The sequence below is a fragment of the Blennius ocellaris genome, assembly GCF_963422515.1.
Source record: "Blennius ocellaris genome assembly, chromosome: 12".
NCBI classification, from domain to species: Eukaryota; Metazoa; Chordata; class Actinopteri; order Blenniiformes; family Blenniidae; genus Blennius; species Blennius ocellaris.
This window is the reverse complement of record NC_137661.1, coordinates 1,161,724-1,181,458: the sequence shown is the minus strand read 5'-3', so window position 1 is coordinate 1,181,458 and position 19,735 is coordinate 1,161,724. Positions and strand designations below refer to the sequence as shown.

Here is a 19,735-nt window from a genome sequence, read left to right as displayed (position 1 = left end):
GCTGAAGGCTGACTGATATTGCAGAGTGGCAGGCTGCTGGATAAAGATAACTCTTTGCTGAATGATTTCTGACACCATCTGCCATTTGCCAGTGCCCAGTGGAACCTGAAGCCCCCCTGAGTCTCTCCATAAGAACCCTGTCACACAGAGTTGCAGCAGATAAAGTCTGTTTTCAAGGATTGTGTTACTATCCTTCACCATTCGACGCCCCTCTGTTTCCACTTGTTTTTTTACTGCCGGCACAAACCTACTCATTTAGATTGCTCTTTCAATGGATCATTGCCAGAAAGTCTAACTCTCTCAATTATCAACGATAAATTGTAAAAATTAATTGACTTCCCTGGAGCTTAAATGCTAAAAGTATTTCCGAATGCTGAAATTGTGATGAAAGTATTCCCTTAAACCTTTCAGCATTCGACTACTCGTGTTACCTCACTTTAAAGTTAAACATTAAGCATGCCTTTCAGTTCCTTTTCACATGTCCAAAGTGTCTAATCAGATGTGAAGTCTTGAACTGATTGACTGGATGTATGTATGTGTAGGTTTCATAAGGCATCTCGCCTTATGGGGACATGTTGGACATTTCTCTAGTTTTTGCCACATACAGTATGTACAAATGAATGTCCTGCACTCTTGATCACGATGGACAAATACTCAACAAGCTCACCACATGTTTAAGTAGCTCAGCAGGATGACTGGTAATAATCGGTGTCAGATTACTCACACTTCTCTTTACAAAACATGTTAAAACAAGATTCTCTGCATTTCTATTTATTTCAAAGTCGCTTAAATTAAGGTTAAATTAAGCATCAGATCTAATTTGGCGTCAACCAGTAACGACGGTTTTTCTGTCTTTAGTGCCAGAAGCTCAAGCAATAGTATTTATCTTTTTTCAAAATCTGAACAAATTGGAAAAAACGTATTGCATTAGTTTTTAATGATGCTCCATGGTTCAAAACAATCATATCCTACATTTGCGAGTAGTATTTTCTCTTAGACTTTTTCTCAGATCCTGATTTGCAGCAAATTACTTCACTTTAAGCAACATTTAAAAACATTTGCTGGTAAATTTTTATTAAAATTTTCTTTATGCTGAAGTTGTCTTTCATGTATCAGGACACACCCTCAGAGTGGGACGTCATCATCCATCCATTGTCCATTGTTATGCACCAAGAATCACCAAAATAAAAGTGCTTCTGGTGCAACCATATCCGCCCGAACCAGAATACAGAAACTTCATTAATTTACACAGATCATCTATTTCCTATATTTGCCATCACATCAGCCGCCACACAATCAGCGTCCACTATTTGCTAACATGCTTGCTGCAGTCCCGCCTCCTCCCCTCCAGGCTCCATGTTTGTTATCCCACATTGTGTAATTACCGTCAGTGATCATACACAAACAGCTTTCACAATCAGCTGGGACTCTTTCACGGAGTCAGCGCTCATGGGGTAATGTGAAGGGAGGAGGGGGAACGCTTATGTTGTTCAAGTAGGATAGTACGTTTTTGGGCAGCTTGGGGGCGATGGACATCCGCTCCAGCTGTGTTTAGGAATCTGACAGATAGTGCACTCCATTAATTCCCTTTATTAAGCCTCTGGGCCCAGGCCAAGCCAGGGAAAACGATTGCAGCTGTAACCCTTCACATGCTGGCTGCACTGTGCACTTACGGCCAGATGTCGCATTGGGTGAGTCAGAGATAGAGAGAAAGAGGACTGAGTTTGTAAATGCGTATCTGAATGTGCCTTAGAACATGCTGTATATCTGTATACAAAAGAAAAGTTGCTCAAACTGTACAGAAGTCCACAACATTAACAATCTTAATAAATGCTTTGTAAATCCCTGACAGTCGTCATCATCCATTTGCCTGATTAGATCAACTGGGGAGTTATCAGATCTCCAAATGTTGTGACATTAGGTCAGCGAGTGAATATTGCAATCATAGCTGGGTAAGTGAATGGATTGGATTTTGATCTACCACATGAGCACAGCAGCAAGTTTTGGCCCAAACACCAAAGACCTTCACAAGGGCCTTGAAAATGATTCTCTTGTTGCTTGTTGGCAGATGAATCAAAGCGAAGTCATCCCTTGATGTTGTTTGAAATATTTATCAAAAGAGACAATATGCGGAGTGGCACAAATCATAAATATCAAGAAATATAAAAAGCTAATTCGAAGCACATTTTAAGAGCATGAAATGTCTTACACTTTGGAGGCATGTGCATAGTTCAAGAAGCAGATTCTTAGGAATGAAGAAAAGAGAGAGAATGGAACTATAGAGGCCATATGGAAGAATAAAATGTGCCATTACATAAAGGCTGTTTTTGTATATATTGCATTTTGAATATTATTGCAGAATGGCAGTAGATGACCTCAAAGAGTGGGGCCATGGTGGGATTGGGCTCAGCTCACTGTCGAGAAGCGTGGCGGCTGCTCAGGCACTGAAGCGGATCATAAATAGCCAGGGTGTTCAGCGAGCACACTTCTGGGCCCCCAGTAAGCCCTGTAAGCCCCCGAGTTAGGGCAGATGGAGGCCTGGGATTACTTGCCTCTTTCCTTTTGCTTTCACAGTCACCACTGCATGGGTGTGTTAAGATGAACAATGGGTTCAAGCTCACTCGGAGATGTGGGTGATGCGATTTAATGATGCAAGCCAAGCTAAGGGAGTGGACGGCGGTATAGCAGCAAGTTTAAGCGAAGGTGGGGGTCTCCTCGCCGGACTGCTGTGGCGCCCTCTTGGGAGTTGTCCTGCACGGAGCATGGCTAATCCAGAGCAGCCCCCGGCCTCCTGCTTTACGGCTGACTGGGGAGAAACCATAAAAAAGCGTCATCTCTGCGGTGTGTGGAGTAGGGGCGAGGCGCTGGCAAGGAGCCAAAACACTGCAGCTATGTATGAAAAAGTGCAAACAAGCCTCCCCATCAGGGCAGGGCGGGGCGGGGACCCTCGGGGGTTGCCATGGACACCTGGTCATTGAGTGCACAGCAAGGTAGAGAGGGTACAGCCTGCAGCCACGGCCAGTGTTGATGGAACTCAACTTACTTTACCTGAAAACATTCATGGCAATGCAGAGCACACTTTGTATTTGGACTCATGCAATAGGGCTGTCGAGCACAATTTGATAAATAGTAGTTGTCAGGTTTTCTTTCCATAATCCACTCAGCACAAGTATAACTAACAGCACAAGGATAACTAACAGCACAAGGATAACTAACAGCACAAGGATAACTAACAGCACAAGTATAACTAACAGCATAAGGATAACTAACAGCACAAGTATAACTAACAGCACAAGTATAACTAACAGCACAAGTATCACTAACAGCACAAGGATAACTAACAGCATAAGGATAACTAACAGCACAAGTATAACTAACAGCACAAGTATCACTAACAGCACAAGTATAACTAACTGCACAAGTATAACTAACAGCATAAGGAAAACTAACAGCACAAGTATAACTAACAGCACAAGGATAACTAACAGCACAAGTATAACTAACAGCACAAGTATAACTAACAGCACAAGTATCACTAACAGCACAAGGATAACTAACAGCATAAGGATAACTAACAGCACAAGTATAACTAACAGCACAAGTATCACTAACAGCACAAGTATAACTAACTGCACAAGTATAACTAACAGCATAAGGAAAACTAACAGCACAAGTATAACTAACAGCACAAGTATAACTAACAGCACAAGGATAACTAACAGCACAAGTGTAACTATCAGCACAAGTGTAACTATCAGCACAAGTATCACTAACAGCACAAGTATAACTAACAGCACAAGTATCACTAACAGCACAAGTATCACTAACAGCACAAGTATAACTAACAGCACAAGTATAACTAACAGCACAGGTATCACTAACAGCACAAGGATAACTAACAGCACAAGTATAACTAACAGCACAAGTATCACTAACAGCACAAGTATCACTAACAGCACAAGTATAACTAACAGCACAGGTATCACTAACAGCACAAGGATAACTAACAGCACAAGTATAACTAACAGCATAAGGATAACTAACAGCACAAGTATCACTAACAGCACAAGGATAACTAACAGCACAAGTGTAACTAACAGCACAAGTATCACTAACAGCACAAGTATAACTAACAGCACAAGTATAACTAACAGCATAAGGATAACTAACAGCACAAGTGTAACTATCAGCACAAGTATCACTAACAGCACAAGTATCACTAACAGCACAGGTATCACTAATAGCACAAGGATAACTAACAGCACAAGTATAACTAACAGCACAAGGATAACTAACAGCACAAGGATAACTAACAGCACAAGTATCACTAACAGCACAAGTATCACTAACAGCACAAGGATAACTAACAGCACAAGTGTAACTAACAGCACAAGTATCACTAACAGCACAAGTATAACTAACAGCACAAGTATCACTAACAGCACAAGTATAACTAACAGCACAAGTATCACTAACAGCACAAGTATCACTAACAGCACAAGGATAACTAACAGCACAAGTGTAACTAACAGCACAAGTATCACTAACAGCACAAGTATAACTAACTGCACAAGTATAACTAACAGCATAAGGAAAACTAACAGCACAAGTATAACTAACAGCACAAGGATAACTAACAGCACAAGTATAACTAACAGCACAAGTATAACTAACAGCACAAGTATCACTAACAGCACAAGGATAACTAACAGCATAAGGATAACTAACAGCACAAGTATAACTAACAGCACAAGTATCACTAACAGCACAAGTATAACTAACTGCACAAGTATAACTAACAGCATAAGGAAAACTAACAGCACAAGTATAACTAACAGCACAAGTATAACTAACAGCACAAGGATAACTAACAGCACAAGTGTAACTATCAGCACAAGTGTAACTATCAGCACAAGTATCACTAACAGCACAAGTATAACTAACAGCACAAGTATCACTAACAGCACAAGTATCACTAACAGCACAAGTATAACTAACAGCACAAGTATAACTAACAGCACAGGTATCACTAACAGCACAAGGATAACTAACAGCACAAGTATAACTAACAGCACAAGTATCACTAACAGCACAAGTATCACTAACAGCACAAGTATAACTAACAGCACAGGTATCACTAACAGCACAAGGATAACTAACAGCACAAGTATAACTAACAGCATAAGGATAACTAACAGCACAAGTATCACTAACAGCACAAGGATAACTAACAGCACAAGTGTAACTAACAGCACAAGTATCACTAACAGCACAAGTATAACTAACAGCACAAGTATAACTAACAGCATAAGGATAACTAACAGCACAAGTGTAACTATCAGCACAAGTATCACTAACAGCACAAGTATCACTAACAGCACAGGTATCACTAATAGCACAAGGATAACTAACAGCACAAGTATAACTAACAGCACAAGGATAACTAACAGCACAAGGATAACTAACAGCACAAGTATCACTAACAGCACAAGTATCACTAACAGCACAAGGATAACTAACAGCACAAGTGTAACTAACAGCACAAGTATCACTAACAGCACAAGTATAACTAACAGCACAAGTATCACTAACAGCACAAGTATAACTAACAGCACAAGTATCACTAACAGCACAAGTATCACTAACAGCACAAGGATAACTAACAGCACAAGTGTAACTAACAGCACAAGTATCACTAACAGCACAAGTATAACTAACAGCACAAGTATAACTAACAGCACAAGTATAACTAACAGCACAAGGATAACTAACAGCACAAGTATAACTAACAGCATAAGGATAACTAACAGCACAAGTGTAACTATCAGCACAAGTTTAACTAACAGCACAAGGATAACTAACAGCACAAGTATCACTAACAGCACAAGTATCACTAACAGCACAAGGATAACTAACAGCACAAGTGTAACTAACAGCACAAGTATCACTAACAGCACAAGTATAACTAACAGCACAAGTATAACTAACAGCATAAGGATAACTAACAGCACAAGTATAACTAACAGCACAAGTATAACTAACAGCATAAGTTTAACTAACAGCATGAGTATAACTAACAGCACAAGTTTAACTAACAGCACGAGTATAACAAGATGTAAGCGTGCCCTTTGCCCAGCTGTCTTGTCAGAAGTATATCCTTAATGTTGTTGTGTATAATTGATAACCAGTCTGTAACATGTAATGTTTCATCTAAACATGTTTCAGCTGTACTGTGTCAAGAGAGTTTCCTCACATGAACTGTCTATTTAAAATTTCCATTACATCTCACTGAGATTTTGATCTGCCATTTTTTTTTAACTAGGTCATGTCAGAACCCTAGTTTTTTTCCTTTTTTTTTATTTAATTAAATTTTTTCCCCCCAACTATTGCATGGTGAATTTGTTTTTGTTCTAAGAATCATTATCCTTTTAAAAGGTCCACCCTTGGCTCAGTTTCATCTTCCGGACAGATGTCTTGTCACTATTTGCAAGCTCTCTTTGATATTGTGCAAAGTTCACGGTTGAAGCAGAGACTGAGAACTGTCAAATTCCCCAGTGAAACTGTGAAAGTATTTTGGGTTCTGCTCCTGATTTATTATTATTTTTTTAATCCTCCAAACATTGTTTCAGAAACAAACATTTGTGTCTTTGCTCTCCAGCGCATTGTTTTGAAGGCAGTAGATGCTTTTGATACATAATTAATGTGCAGGTCAAATTAGTGCCGTCTCTTTTTGAATGTGCACGCGAACAACAACAGATTTAAACTTCACCTGGAAAGTCTTTGTGGTGAAATTCTGAGATTCTTGGAGAATTTCTACATCAATAGCAATCAACTGTAACGGAATACATCTTTGATGACTTTGGAGTGATGTCTTCACATGTTCATAGGAAAAACATGCAAACTCGGGACAGAAAGATCCCCGAGCTCAGCAGAAAGTAACTTGCTCAACGTAAAGGTAGCGTGCAGCACATATCTACATATATACAGTATTACATTTCTAAGGCATGAGTTACTGCCTACAAGTGGAGTTCTTTTTACTGACTCCAGGTTATTGTATTGTACACTGAATTTTGTTGAAAATTGTACTGTTATTGTTGTGCCGGTTATTAAATTAAGTATGTTTCATAGCTTTGATGAGCGACTTTCTATTTTTCTTAAATGTTTTTACTGATAATGGTGATATTATCATGAAATTGCTTTTTAACAACGGAGTATTTACATTGAAGAAATAAAACTTCAAAGCTGTCTGTTTTGGAAAAAAGTAGTATTGTTTTCATTACTAAGACTCATTTTCATTTGATTCCAAAGTTCCGACATTAGACCTGCAGACCGTATGATGTTTGTTTATAAAGCTTAATGTACACTTGCTTTTTTCAGTCCTGTATGATTTTATTAATTGTCTCAGTCCGTCTGTGGAGCAATACCGGAGTCACAGTGGCCAACACTTTTTGTCCATTTACAGTAATATCTGTCTCCTGCATTAGTAAACTTGCTGCAGCTTTGCATTCAAGGTGTATTTGCAAAGAAAAGACTTGTTAGTAAGTTGATGTTATTGCGACAGTTGTGCCAAAATACTTGAAAAGATGCATAATCACTCACTAATGCTCCACACACAGCTGTTTCCCGGAGTCCCTTTAAACACAGCTGCTGCAGTTCTCTGTGTTTCAAACACTCCGCCCATGTTGTTCCTCCTCCTCGGTCCCTGAAGCTGTCACCTCAACAACGGGCAGTAAAAGACCTTTTTGTGCTCCCCAGGCTCTGAGCGAGAGAAAAAAAAAGAAGCACACAGCCAAGTGTGTGATGGCCGTAGGTGTAGTTTGTCGTATAAATTTCTGAAAAAGGCATTTGAAAATGTGTTAATAATGGTGGCAAAGTGGCGGGGTGCAGTGTTGAACAGTGAGACTATTGTCTTGGCTCTTCTGGAAGCCTGCTAGAGAGATTAAGCACCCAGAGAAAAGATGAGGTACAGAAGAGTGCAGGGGAGGGAGCGGGTCGCAGGGTTGACTTGAAGGGCCTGGAGGGTGGTTTGGAGTGTGTTGCAGGGAAGGAGGGCGGGGAGCGGTGCCCCTCTTCCTCCCGTTTTAAATGAGAAGTCGGCCAGGGCAGCTGGTGGCACGCAGCGTGTTGCAGTGTAGTGGGCCATGTGGCTCGTATTAGTGAGGACAGGGTGTCTGGCACCAGGGTGGAGAGAGTGGGTGGTGCAGAGGGAGTTCAGGTTGTATGAGGTTGAGAGGTTACAGGACATTTGGATTTCAGATATGGTGGAGAATGTGAGATTCTTCAATGAAAAAGACCAGGACATTTGTATCTCTGGTTATTAAATGCACTTGAGTAAAACAGACATGTATGCATAACAGCCATATATTCACTGTGTTGAGTGTTATTATTATTGCCATTCCTTCTCATGTTTTGTTTACAACTATTTATGTCCTTTGTGAAGTACGAAAGAGATATATTGTTATTCATTTGAGTTAAAACATTTAAAAAGTAAAAAGAAGTACTATTTTTTTAATTGATTTATTCATACAGAAAGGAGGAAACACCTGCATAGTGATAAAAACTATAAACAGTCAAGCAACTGTTACAACACTCCCTCCAACCAATGCCCCCACAGTACAATGAAACTCCCCAAAACCCATCTACATGCATATGTTAGTCTCTTTTGGCTCATTGGAAGAAACTAATTAAGATTCCAGTTGAAAGCAACACAATAATACTTCTAATTGATATTACAGGTTGTTTCTCCACGCTGCCAGTGGACGCAGGTAACGAAAGCCTCCACTTTTGCACATTAAAACTTTACTCAATTATGTAATTGTGAAGATAAATTTCCAACAAGAAAAGTCAGGAGCAGCACTTTTGACATGTTGAAATGCTTTATTTATTTTTTTCTCGGCAAGTTTCACAAGTTGAAAGGTGAAACACACGGTAGGTAGAATCCACAGTGGACATGGCCTCTCCTGGAGGGTTGATTTGTGAAAGCACTCGCAACTGTGGTGGATATGTGGTCTGCTTAGTCACTCATCAAAACAAACCAATTATGCAATTTAAAGATTCCCACAATCAGTAAGTCAATGTCTCACAAACATACCATCAAAAAACTAAATAATACATTTTGGAATAGAAAAAAAATGCACCATATAATAAAATGTTGGATAGAATTGACTAACACTCATATGTGGCCTTTCCTTCAAGCTGGATCGGATCCTGCTGGTCCAGTCAGGAGGAGACTCAGACCAGGACAGTGCATCAACAGGATCCACACTCCAGGGCAAAGAGAGGCTCTACAGAGAAAAACTAGTGGTGTACCAGGAAGCACAGCAGAGACAAGCCCAACTCGTTCAAAAGCTCCAGAACAAGGTGGCGATGAAGGAATCACACAGGAAAGACGTCTCCATGACCAAACAACTGAAACTCCTCTTCTTATCCGTGCACGGCGTCTGTGTATTTCAGCTTCTTCAGTACAAGAAGAGGTGTGGCGAGCTGGAAGATCAAGTTCTGAAGAAGACGTCGGATTCTGAAAAGATGAGATTGATGGTATGTTTAGATGGCAGTACACCTTTCAAATATCTACATTTATCAAATACATTGTGAAGCCAGCACAGAGGATGGTCTGTTATTGACAAACTGCTACACCAGTATGGTTTAAACCTACTGCCTTACTGATATATGTGAATTTAATGAAACTTTTATTTCATTGTCTTGTGTTTATTTGACCTGTAAACCTATACATTTGTGATATGACATAAATAAACTTGGATTAACACAGCACATAAATATTTTGCAACATATTCTTACACAGAACAACAATCAAAGTGATCAACAAATTGATGAGAATGCGTGCTCTCTGTAGGACGAACATGCATTACACCTCTGCTGCGAAATGCAATTTTGTGGAGAGAATTGTCATCAATTCTCTAAAGCAGTCAGAAACAGTGGAAATCACATGTTTTACACACAGACGGAGAATAAACGTGGTGTGTTATGCCACACAAATCCTGAATCCGAGGTTTGATTTATTTACTCGGAAAGCCTGAGACGTTTGCCAACTAATTGTGACAACGATACATAGCATTTATTGGAAATGTTCTTCTCCTCTGTGGAGCCATCAGGTTCACAAGGGAGAGCTGTCTTTTATGGATAATTAGTGTGGTTTACTACCTCGAGGCTTCTCACAGGAGAGGACAACAATGATATTTTGTGTCAGGAATATATATGCAGAACAGCAGCAGTGCTTGCAGTATTTTCACTCTGAACACAAATCTTAGTTCAGTGAATGTGCAGGTTTAAGTATTGAAACCTTCGGTGAGGTTGAGACGAAAATCTTGATTTGGTTGGAATTAAATGTTTTCAAGACATGTGACTTTTAACAAAAAGTATTTTGCTTCTACATCATCCCTGGTCTTGTTTCAAAAGTGGCTGTCTTCTGTCAGCACAATAAGGAGTGTTTTCCTCTATTGTTTCTGCTTGTCTCTTGTGAAGTATTCCATAGAGCTCAAATATACCTATTAATCATTTGTTTTTGCAATTCTGAAATGACTTTGTGACTGCTGTGTAATATGCTGGGCCATTTCTTTTCCAGAGATTATAAACACTACACTGTTGGAAATGTTTGACTTTTGTTTGTGTGGATAACCTCACAGACTTATTTTTCAGCATGTGAACAACTGTAGAAGTAATTCCAGTCACAAATGTCTGTGTTGTAAATACGATTAGCATGTTTCTTCAATTGTGTCCAATTCACAAGACAATTGTTATTGGTCCTGTCGCCCCCCCCCCCCCACTGAGGTTTTGAATTTATAGATGTCCACTGTAATATGTGGATTCATAAGTATACAGAAACTGTGAAGCTATTGCTGCCATCGGACACTCTAATAGAATGTGGTTGCCTGATGTGTTCAGCTGCAGGCCAACCTGGACTCGTCGGAGCGCCAGCAGCAAGCAGAGCAGGATCTCCACAGAGCCACCCTGGAGAGGCTGGAGGAGGAGCAGAAGAGGTGAGTGAGGGGCGCTGCAGCCAGGTAGCAAAGAAACCTGCCTGGCTTCTGTACTCATAAGTAACCCATCTGAGAGGAGAAGTGCACAAACTGGGATCCAGAAATCCCAAAACCTGCATTGTCACAGAGTTGCTCAGGCTTCAGAGCTGTAAATTCTTGGATGGGTGTTAATAATCGGCTCCCGTTCTCTCTCTGTTTCTTATTTAGAAGCAAAAATCAGGTCAAAATATTTCTGAGAAATGTGGAGGCCAGAGATATTCCCAGCAGTTACTTGAGGTTTTCTGTAGTTTTGTTCCCCTCCCTTCCTACAAGGAGAAAGCAGAACCTGCCCTTGGCAGATAACCTCGGCATCCAATTTGTCAGGGAAAATTAGTGAGACTCTGTTGGCCCTATTCTCCAAAGTATTTTAATAATGCTTCACATTAAGTGTGGGCCAACTTCTGGAGTTATGGCCATTTTTTTTTATGCCTTGTGATTTATACAGTTGTGGGCCTGTATTTGAAATACCCTTAATGGAACGTTTGCCAGGAACTTATCATTTTTTACTGCCTCAAAATATCACTCATACCAACCTCTATAAACTTTGGCGCTTTGTAGTGTGATTGTGTTCTAAAAGTGAGTCCACAGCCATCATTTTACATGTTGACGTTACTGATTCTTTCTTTCATCATGTCTCTGTTCCCTTTAAACGCGATATCATCCCTTACATGCAAACACGGGGTTGGCTCTCCCTCAGACAGATAACTGAACATAATAATAACAATGTGGTGTGCTTTACTGTAACAGGGTGTGTGTTGAATGTGAGAATGATGTAAACATTTTGTAAAAGACCCTACCAGCAGATCTGGCTTAAATTAAATGCAAGTTGTCATAGACATTATAAAACTGTCACACATGTGACATGTCACTAGTGGCAAAGGTGGATCTGAAGTCGATGGATGTTTGAGAGATATAGTGGCTGAAAGGAATATAGTGACTGTGGTGTGATTTGTAGACGAGTGTCAAAACAGTTGTTTGTCATTGTATTTCTGCAGGCGGGCCAGCCTCGGCCAAGTGAACGCATTGCTCCGCGAACAACTGGACCAGGCAGGGACCGTCAACAACGGGCTCACAGAGAGCTTATGGAAAGCCCAGGAAGACATTCAGCTGAGTGATGGCCTTCTGCGCAGAGAGCAAGAGGTGCTAAAAAGTGAATTCTAAGCTCAAAATAAAGAGTGGGAGACTAAAACCTAACAGAGAAAGTTAAAGTTCTGCACAGAGATTGTGCAATAAACTCCTATTGAGTTCACATGGGGTCGGAATTCCATTCATAGCCAGTTTCATCAATTCATTCTCATTCCCTGTTCATTGCAGTGCTATGATTTTTGAGTTGTTGTTTCCTGTGAAAACATTCCAAATGCTGTGGGGAAGGAACATTTTGTGGAAACAATCTGGACTTTGTGCTGTAAATGGGCTACATCTGTTGATTCGGGACAATCCAATTATTTGTATGTGTGCCAGTGTGAGTTTCAGTTATGCATGTGTTTGGGAACACAACATAAACTGAAAGGTAGCTGTAGGCCGCCCCTTTGCCTCTTCCTCTGCAGTCTCTAGTGTCGCTGTGTGATCCTCTCTGCAGACATGTGCCTCCAGATTGATTCGTGAACAAGCTCGTGTCAGAGCTCTGTGGCGCCAGACTGCGTCTCTGCGGAGCAGTTTTACCCAGCTCAGGACTTTCACTGACAGGTGAGTGTGGCACACCGCCAGAGTCCCTCCAGCTACTCAGGGTTTGTCTTGAAACCCCACGCCTCCTGTGTCTCACACTCACGACAGCCACCAGCCGGCTCTCGAAGCCCCACATCAAAGTGGAGCAGGTCAACAAGGTCACTCGTCCCCCTGCTTATTGTTTCCTCATTGGGGGACAGATTCCTTAAGGTGTCTGTGCTCACTGCTAAAGTCATCCATCAGGACAACACTGGGGCTCTTGGCTTGATGAAGAGTGGGCCTCTATAATGTTGAACGACTGTAGAGACCAGTGATTTGCTTTAACAGTAATTGCTCAGGTCACAGAAGGCTTCGTCATGTCAGAGGCTTTAGACTGAAGACTCTTCAAAGTGATCCGTGAGCCTTGACTTTAATCGCTGAAGACATCCGTCATCTTTTAATACAAACTAATAGTTTACAACTGTATGAGTGAAACCACCATGTCATGTTTTTTCTTTTCTTCTTACCTTTTCAAATTGGACATGTTTTGCCAAATTCTGTAATCCCTCCTGCACCCTCCTTGATTCAACAGAACTCTGTCCGATATGCGAGGGGAGTGTGTCGCTGCCTGCCGACAGCTACATGTGGCTTGCATGAACTTACAGACCAGGGAAACACAAGGAAGCACCTTTAGTGGTGTGGAAACGTCCACACTGGAGAGACAACTGAAGGAGAAACTCAGGGAGGCCATACAGCAGCAGGCTCGCTGGGAAGCAGAGAAAATCCAACTCAACTCAAGGTATAACCGTCTCCGGGACTAAAACAGCAATCTTTCATTTTTCCCTCTTATATTAAACTAAAACATGTGCCAGAAAGTCAGATCTGTTCCTCTCAAAGCCAATACAGCATTAAACTGTCATCAGAATATGAAAGAAAACAAACAACCAGAAGCAAACTCAGAAGATTGGTGCAATGATAAGAAACCTGCAGCGTTCCTTCTTGGAGTCATGGCCAAAGTACAAACTAATCTTCGAAACTGTCCATTCACTCACACATATTCAATCACTTTGTTTCTTGGTGGGGACTCCGGCTCCGAAGAGAGCCCACAGCACCATCAGTTTGTGGAAAGAAGGTGTAGAGGCTTCCACTAGAAAGCCACAAACACAAACATTTCCTGACGATATATCATTCATAGTTTTAAAAAGTATCTATTATCTAGTAAATATCCTGTCTGCTTTAGTCAGTGATGTTAACAGCATTTCCCTGCATGTGCAGACGTGCAGAGGTCTGCTCTGCATTGCTACTGAAGTTTAGATGACCCCGTCAGTTATTGGGGATGATTGAATGTGTTTATCGTGTACAGAAACCACCTACCGAGTACAAATCCACACAGGCTGAGTGAGCAGACTGCACACTCAGACCTACAGGAATAGTTCTGATCGTTTACAAATAGGTGTGCCAAGGGAAGCTGTTACAAACAGGCACACCAGTTGGAAAACCATGAAGCTTTTTATAATCCACTTGTTTTCTGCAAAACAAACTCTAAAATGAGTTTGGATAAACTTTTTAACAATGTATTTTATGTTTGTTTGTTTTTAGTGTATTTGACAAAGTGTAGCTAACTTGGACTTTAGAAATAAATATGTGTCACAAACTGAAATAGGACATCTTTGTCTGTGTGTGATGGAATCGTTTGATCTCCTACACAAATCAGGTTGTGAAAGTGAAGCCATATTTAATTCCTCAGATGAAACCCCAGAGCTTTATAGGCTGTCAGCTTTCAAGATGTTTTCAATGAACTTGCATTCTCACCCTGATATAAAAGAATCATGTCTATTGTACAATTTCTTGTGTCCTTCAGTCAGAGGGACAGCAGGAATGTCCACGTTTTTGTATTCGGGATCTAAGTGGCTTTTGATCTCGACATAAGTCAACAGTAATCCCATAATTCTACAGCATAGAATTTGATAGTCTTGATGCTGTGTGTGTGTGTGTGTGTGTGTGTGTGTGTGTGTGTGTGTGTGTGTGTGTGTGTGTGTGTGTGTGTGTGTGTGTGTGTGTGTGTGCGTGCGTGCGTGCGTGCGTGCGTGCGTGCGTGCGTGCGTGCGTGCGTGTACAAGTGAGCCCATTTGTGATTTTGCTGTGTTGTTTGTTTTTTCTGCGCTCTGCTCAATCTAGGATTTCAGAGCTAACTGACACGACCCAGTACCTCCGGAGCCAGAACGCTGAGAAAGACGCGGGCCTGAGCAACATGCAGAGCAGTCTGGACAGGATGGTAGGACTTTGGGAATCAGCAGTAGGAGGCAGCAGATAGATGAAAGTGTTGGATTTGTTGTCGTCTGGGTTCCCGGTCTTGACAAAGTCACAAAGTCCACAACGTGTTGGACTGGAAGGCTGCAGTCTGGGGAATGTCAACACCATACATGCTGCTAATCTCAGTCTTAAATGGTTTCCTGCGCAGGAGACGAGGAGAACGGAGGATAAAGCAGAGATGGAAACACTCCAAACTGAGATCCACGCCCTCCAAAAGATTTTACTTCACGTTCACCAGGTCAGAAGACAATTGAGGATTGAGTTATTGTTGTCAGAAATATTTCCATAATCCCAGGTTGGTTTTTTTAAAAGAAAAATATTCCCTCTGATTTGCAGTTGGTTGGCAGTGAGGGTGAGAGCTATGGCACTGAAACAGCTTCTTCTTCACCTCCTTATGGCCGCTCTTCTCTCAGGACGTCTACCATACTGGCTGTACAGAACGCTCTCTCCAAGCACCAGAAGCAGCTCCAGGTCGCATAATTATACACATTTTAGGGACTAGATGCTCTCAAATTATTAAAACATTCAATCTGCTTTAGGAAAATTTTGAACTCATTTCAGCGTATTGTAATTCCCACTAATGTCTCTATGGTTGGTTTATTGTTAATGCTCACTTTTCACTATTACTGTTATAAGTCATAAATCATAAATGTTGGGACACCGAGCACAAAGCTCTATGGGGTATTCAAGCAGAGCTTATTTTTACTTGAATTCTTAAAATGTTGTCTTTAAATCAGGGGGAAGATCAACACAGTCATGAGCTGCCTGGAACAAACTAAATCTAACTGCAATATGAATCCAAGGCGCCATCGTCATCTGTGACCATAAATGCAATGATCAAATACACTGTGAACAATTACAATAATTAATTTGACATTTAGGCGGATATTATGTTGCATTATTACAAGTAGAGTTTCTATCCTCGCTCTATACTGACTTTATTTGAATTTAGCGGGACCTGTGGATGCCACTCTTGAAAAACCTTTCTGTTTTCACCAAGACCAGGCCAGTAAATGTAGCTCTGAGTTGTGACAGGTGGAAAAAGCCAGGTGGATTTTTTTTTGGTCCAGATGGCTAAAATATGTTTACCTTTAGTTAGATTAAAATGTGATTAATAGAAAAAATAACGATATGTGGAAAGCCACAGAAAACGTTGTGCGCATTCCCAATTGTCAGTGTTCCTTTATTTTTACAACACTTGCTAGATAACTTTGCATGAAGTCCAAAGTGGGTATGGCCTGTTAAGCTACGCTAATGAAAAAAAAACCAGTTTGAGAATAACTTTTAATTTGAATTATAAATACATCACAGGAATTTCGAGTGCGCTTGGAAGCTGCTCTGGAGCAAGTGGACACACTGCGCGGTTGCCTGCAGGAGAAGGATGCTGAAAGGAGGAAGCTGGAACAAACGATTCAACAAGCGAGGAGGGACAGTCAGGAGGCTCAAAAAGCTCAGGAGGACAGCCTCCGAGACGGGAATAGATACCGCTGCTCACTGGAACTGGTATCCAGGTACCCTGGCCAAGCTCTTTGTACCCTTTGGACTTGATACTCGTGAAATCGATTGGTCTGAAGGAGTAATAACTTGTACAGTTCAGCTTTGCTATAATGTCTTCAAATGCACTGAAACGGTTTGATGCTGATTTTATAAAAGCTGTTGTGACAATCATGTTGTTTCTTGTGTGTGAGATGATGATTGGAGTGACAAATGTGCTGTAACTGTCCGGACCGTGCTCCCTGGCCTCCGCCCCTCTCTGTGTCCCACAGCGAGAAGGACTGCCTGGAGAAACTGTTGTCCGGGCGGCAGCAGGAGGTGGACTCCCAGCATGCCGAGCTGGAGGTCCTGCGGAGCTCAATGCTAGAACTGCAGAGACAGCGGGACCTCCTGAGGCAGCAGAGGGAGGATCTGGAGATGCAGCTGGCACGCCAGCGCACAGAGGCCCAACGAGGGTACGAGCCCAAGTGCACAGAATGACCATTACACAATGCAAATCCTGTCAAGCGTGATTGTTTTCAAGCTCCGTTTGTTTAGAGTTAAGATCAGTAACACATGTCATTCTCCGGACGGCAATGCACCCAGACGACATTTGGATGAAAATGTAAATGATTTACATAGCATTACTGCACTCATGCGAGAGGAATACTTGTTTTCTTTTTTTCTGGGTTTCTTTTGCTAAAAAATTTGATTAGCTGAGAATTGGAGCAGGACATGCGATCTAGTAAAATGAAAAAATTGAAGAAAAAAAAATACTCCGTTGGTGTTGTGGCCTTTGGCACCAACATTTTAGGAAAGTGTTTCAGAGTGTGTGTGTGTGTGTGTGTGTGTGTGTGTGTGTGTGTGTGTGTGTGTGTGTGTGTGTGTGTGTGTGTGTGTGTGTGTGTGTGTGTGTGTGTGTGTGTGTGTGTGTGTGTGTGTGTGTGTGTGTGTGTGCGTGCCTGCGTGTGGGACCAAGAAACAGTGTGAGACAGACACTTTCTGTGTTTCAGCGAGAGGAGTTTGCAGGAGATTGAAGTGAAGCAGTCAGATCTGCGCCAGGAGCTCGTGACAGTAAAGGAGGCAGTGAATCAAATCACCCTGCAGAAAGAGGTGCTGGAAGACGACAAGGCCAGCCTCGGTCTGGCTCTAACGAAGGTAAACAGACGTCCCTCTGACAGGTTTGACAGGGAACCTCCCAGAAAGCAGCACCAAATTTATTTGAAGATGGTACAACGCCGTCATTAATAACCGTGAAAGTTCAGGCTTTTATCGAATGAGCGTCGTCATCTCCAACCCTCAGAGAGTCTGTGTCTCTGGGTGGTTTTGCTAATAACCAATCGTGTTATTGTCATGATGCTCTTTAATCTATTAATTATTCTAGACTATTGCAGGCTTGGCACTATATACCAATAAACATCGGACTCACAGCTTTGAGCATTTATTTATTTATTTATTTTTTTTATTATTTTTTTTACATTTCACCATTATGTCCCAACTTTATTGTGTGACAACATTATGATTGCAAAGTTGTTATATGCATGCACTGTCCAGATGGAGTCTGAACGAGCTGCACAGGAGTGCACCATCACCAAACTGCAGAATCGGGAGGCCTCCCTGAAAGACTCTCTGGCCAAGATGGCTGCCCTGAGTGAAGGTTTAGCCAAAGACAAAGTGGAGCTCAGTCGGATCCTGCTCCAGGTTGGCACTCATCCATTCAACTCCTAAAACACTGACTTAAAAAAAGAGTCCCTGCAGGAGTAAAACCTTCTGATTGATCTAGACGGAAGGGCAGAAGACGGAGCTTGGCGAGCGCAGACGAGAAGCCGAAGTGGAGCGGGTCGCCGCCAGAGAGGAAGCGATGCGGGCACAGAATGATCTGATGAATGTGCTCAGTGAGAAACAAGCTATGGAGAGCTCCCACAGCCACTTACAAGATCTCTGTCAGACGCTGGAGGCTGAGAAAAGCCTCCTGCAGAGGGAGAAAGACCAGGCCTTGGAGAAGCACTCCCAGGTCAGCGACCCCCGGCCGCTCACACTCCTCCCCGACTCCCACCTCCTGGGAGAACGGTGCTGCTGTTATTAATAGCTTTCAGCACGATTGCACAGCTTGTTGTCACATTATAATGTATACTAAATAGTGGACACATCTGCTGTTATTTTTTTCTTTCAACTAGGAAATGGAAATCAGTTTGAGCCTCCGTACGTGTTTTATGAGTAACTTGGGAGATAACTAGCGCGGACTGTTGTGAACAAATGTGAACTGGAAAAGATAAATAGTTAGACATATAATATCCAGTGGGGGGGTTCAGTGAAAGCGCCAATAAATTAACACCTAAAGTGTTTCCATTCTTCCTCGGCAGAGCCAGCTCTCCCTGTTTATTCCCCTGAAGAATGAAAAGAATCCTTTGCTGTTTTTTTATATGTTCTGAATGTGAAACTTGGATATCTTTGTTGATCTGAGCGAGAATATAACAAACCTAAACAATCTGACAAATTCCATTCAAACATTTTCAGATTGCCTATCTGTACAAATAAATCAGCCGTGGCTAAAACAAGCCCAGCAGTGGCCTCCACTGCACCCAGCTCGTGTTTCATCCCTTTATTGGGGGCTGCTCACGTCCATAACATTGGTGTAATTCATCCACTTCAATATTTACCTTAAGCTGAGCACAAAGATGTTGTGTGCTAATATTTAGGCAGTGGGAGTTCATTTTAGTTTGCTTCAAAATCTAATTATTGTGATTGTTGCTTTTCAAACATTCTGCTGCAGTGAAATATTCGAGGTTGCAGGGGTCTGCTATATACAGCGGGATGTCTTGTTAGGCACTGGCACAACACATCTGGGGAATACTGACATATTTTCAGAGCTTATTGTTTATACCAAACACTTTTTAAACCCTTGTTGGCAGCCACTATTAAAATAGAACACAGATAATGATTAAAGTAAACACTTTACTGTTTTAGCATGAAGTTTTACTGCTGTCTAATGAAAATAAAGGAAATACACAAATTGACACTAATACTGACAATATTATTTCTATGCCCTGTATGGAAGGATAAAACCTCAGAGGGTGGTTTTCAGCAAGTGGAGCGTAATATGTTAAAAAAGAGAGACTTTTAGAAATGTTAAAACTTTATAACTGATTTGATTGTTACTGCAGTAAGATGTGACTTTATATGAGTCCAAGTGGCAATAGCTTGTTTTCCACATCTCATTTAGCATTGTATAGATACAATTGGGATGTTGTGAATAGACAACATGTTGG

At 41.5% G+C, this 19,735-nt stretch overlaps 1 protein-coding gene across 1 annotated transcript in view; it reads left to right on the top strand.

Annotated features, from left to right (window-relative positions):
* The window catches only part of crocc2 (ciliary rootlet coiled-coil, rootletin family member 2), a gene marked incomplete at both ends in the record, with an annotated part of 41,621 nt that overhangs the window by 6,555 nt on the left and 15,331 nt on the right, over window positions 1-19,735 (top strand). Inside the window, 14 exons of the mRNA XM_080505670.1 lie at window positions 9,196-9,360; window positions 9,454-9,537; window positions 10,903-10,997; window positions 12,032-12,176; window positions 12,616-12,722; window positions 13,273-13,479; window positions 14,859-14,955; window positions 15,142-15,231; window positions 15,330-15,464; window positions 16,305-16,504; window positions 16,760-16,942; window positions 17,480-17,624; window positions 18,021-18,167; window positions 18,250-18,480. Coding sequence (XP_080361796.1) covers window positions 9,196-9,360; window positions 9,454-9,537; window positions 10,903-10,997; window positions 12,032-12,176; window positions 12,616-12,722; window positions 13,273-13,479; window positions 14,859-14,955; window positions 15,142-15,231; window positions 15,330-15,464; window positions 16,305-16,504; window positions 16,760-16,942; window positions 17,480-17,624; window positions 18,021-18,167; window positions 18,250-18,480 — 2,031 coding nt within the window. The remainder of the gene's footprint in view (window positions 1-9,195; window positions 9,361-9,453; window positions 9,538-10,902; window positions 10,998-12,031; window positions 12,177-12,615; window positions 12,723-13,272; window positions 13,480-14,858; window positions 14,956-15,141; window positions 15,232-15,329; window positions 15,465-16,304; window positions 16,505-16,759; window positions 16,943-17,479; window positions 17,625-18,020; window positions 18,168-18,249; window positions 18,481-19,735) is intronic.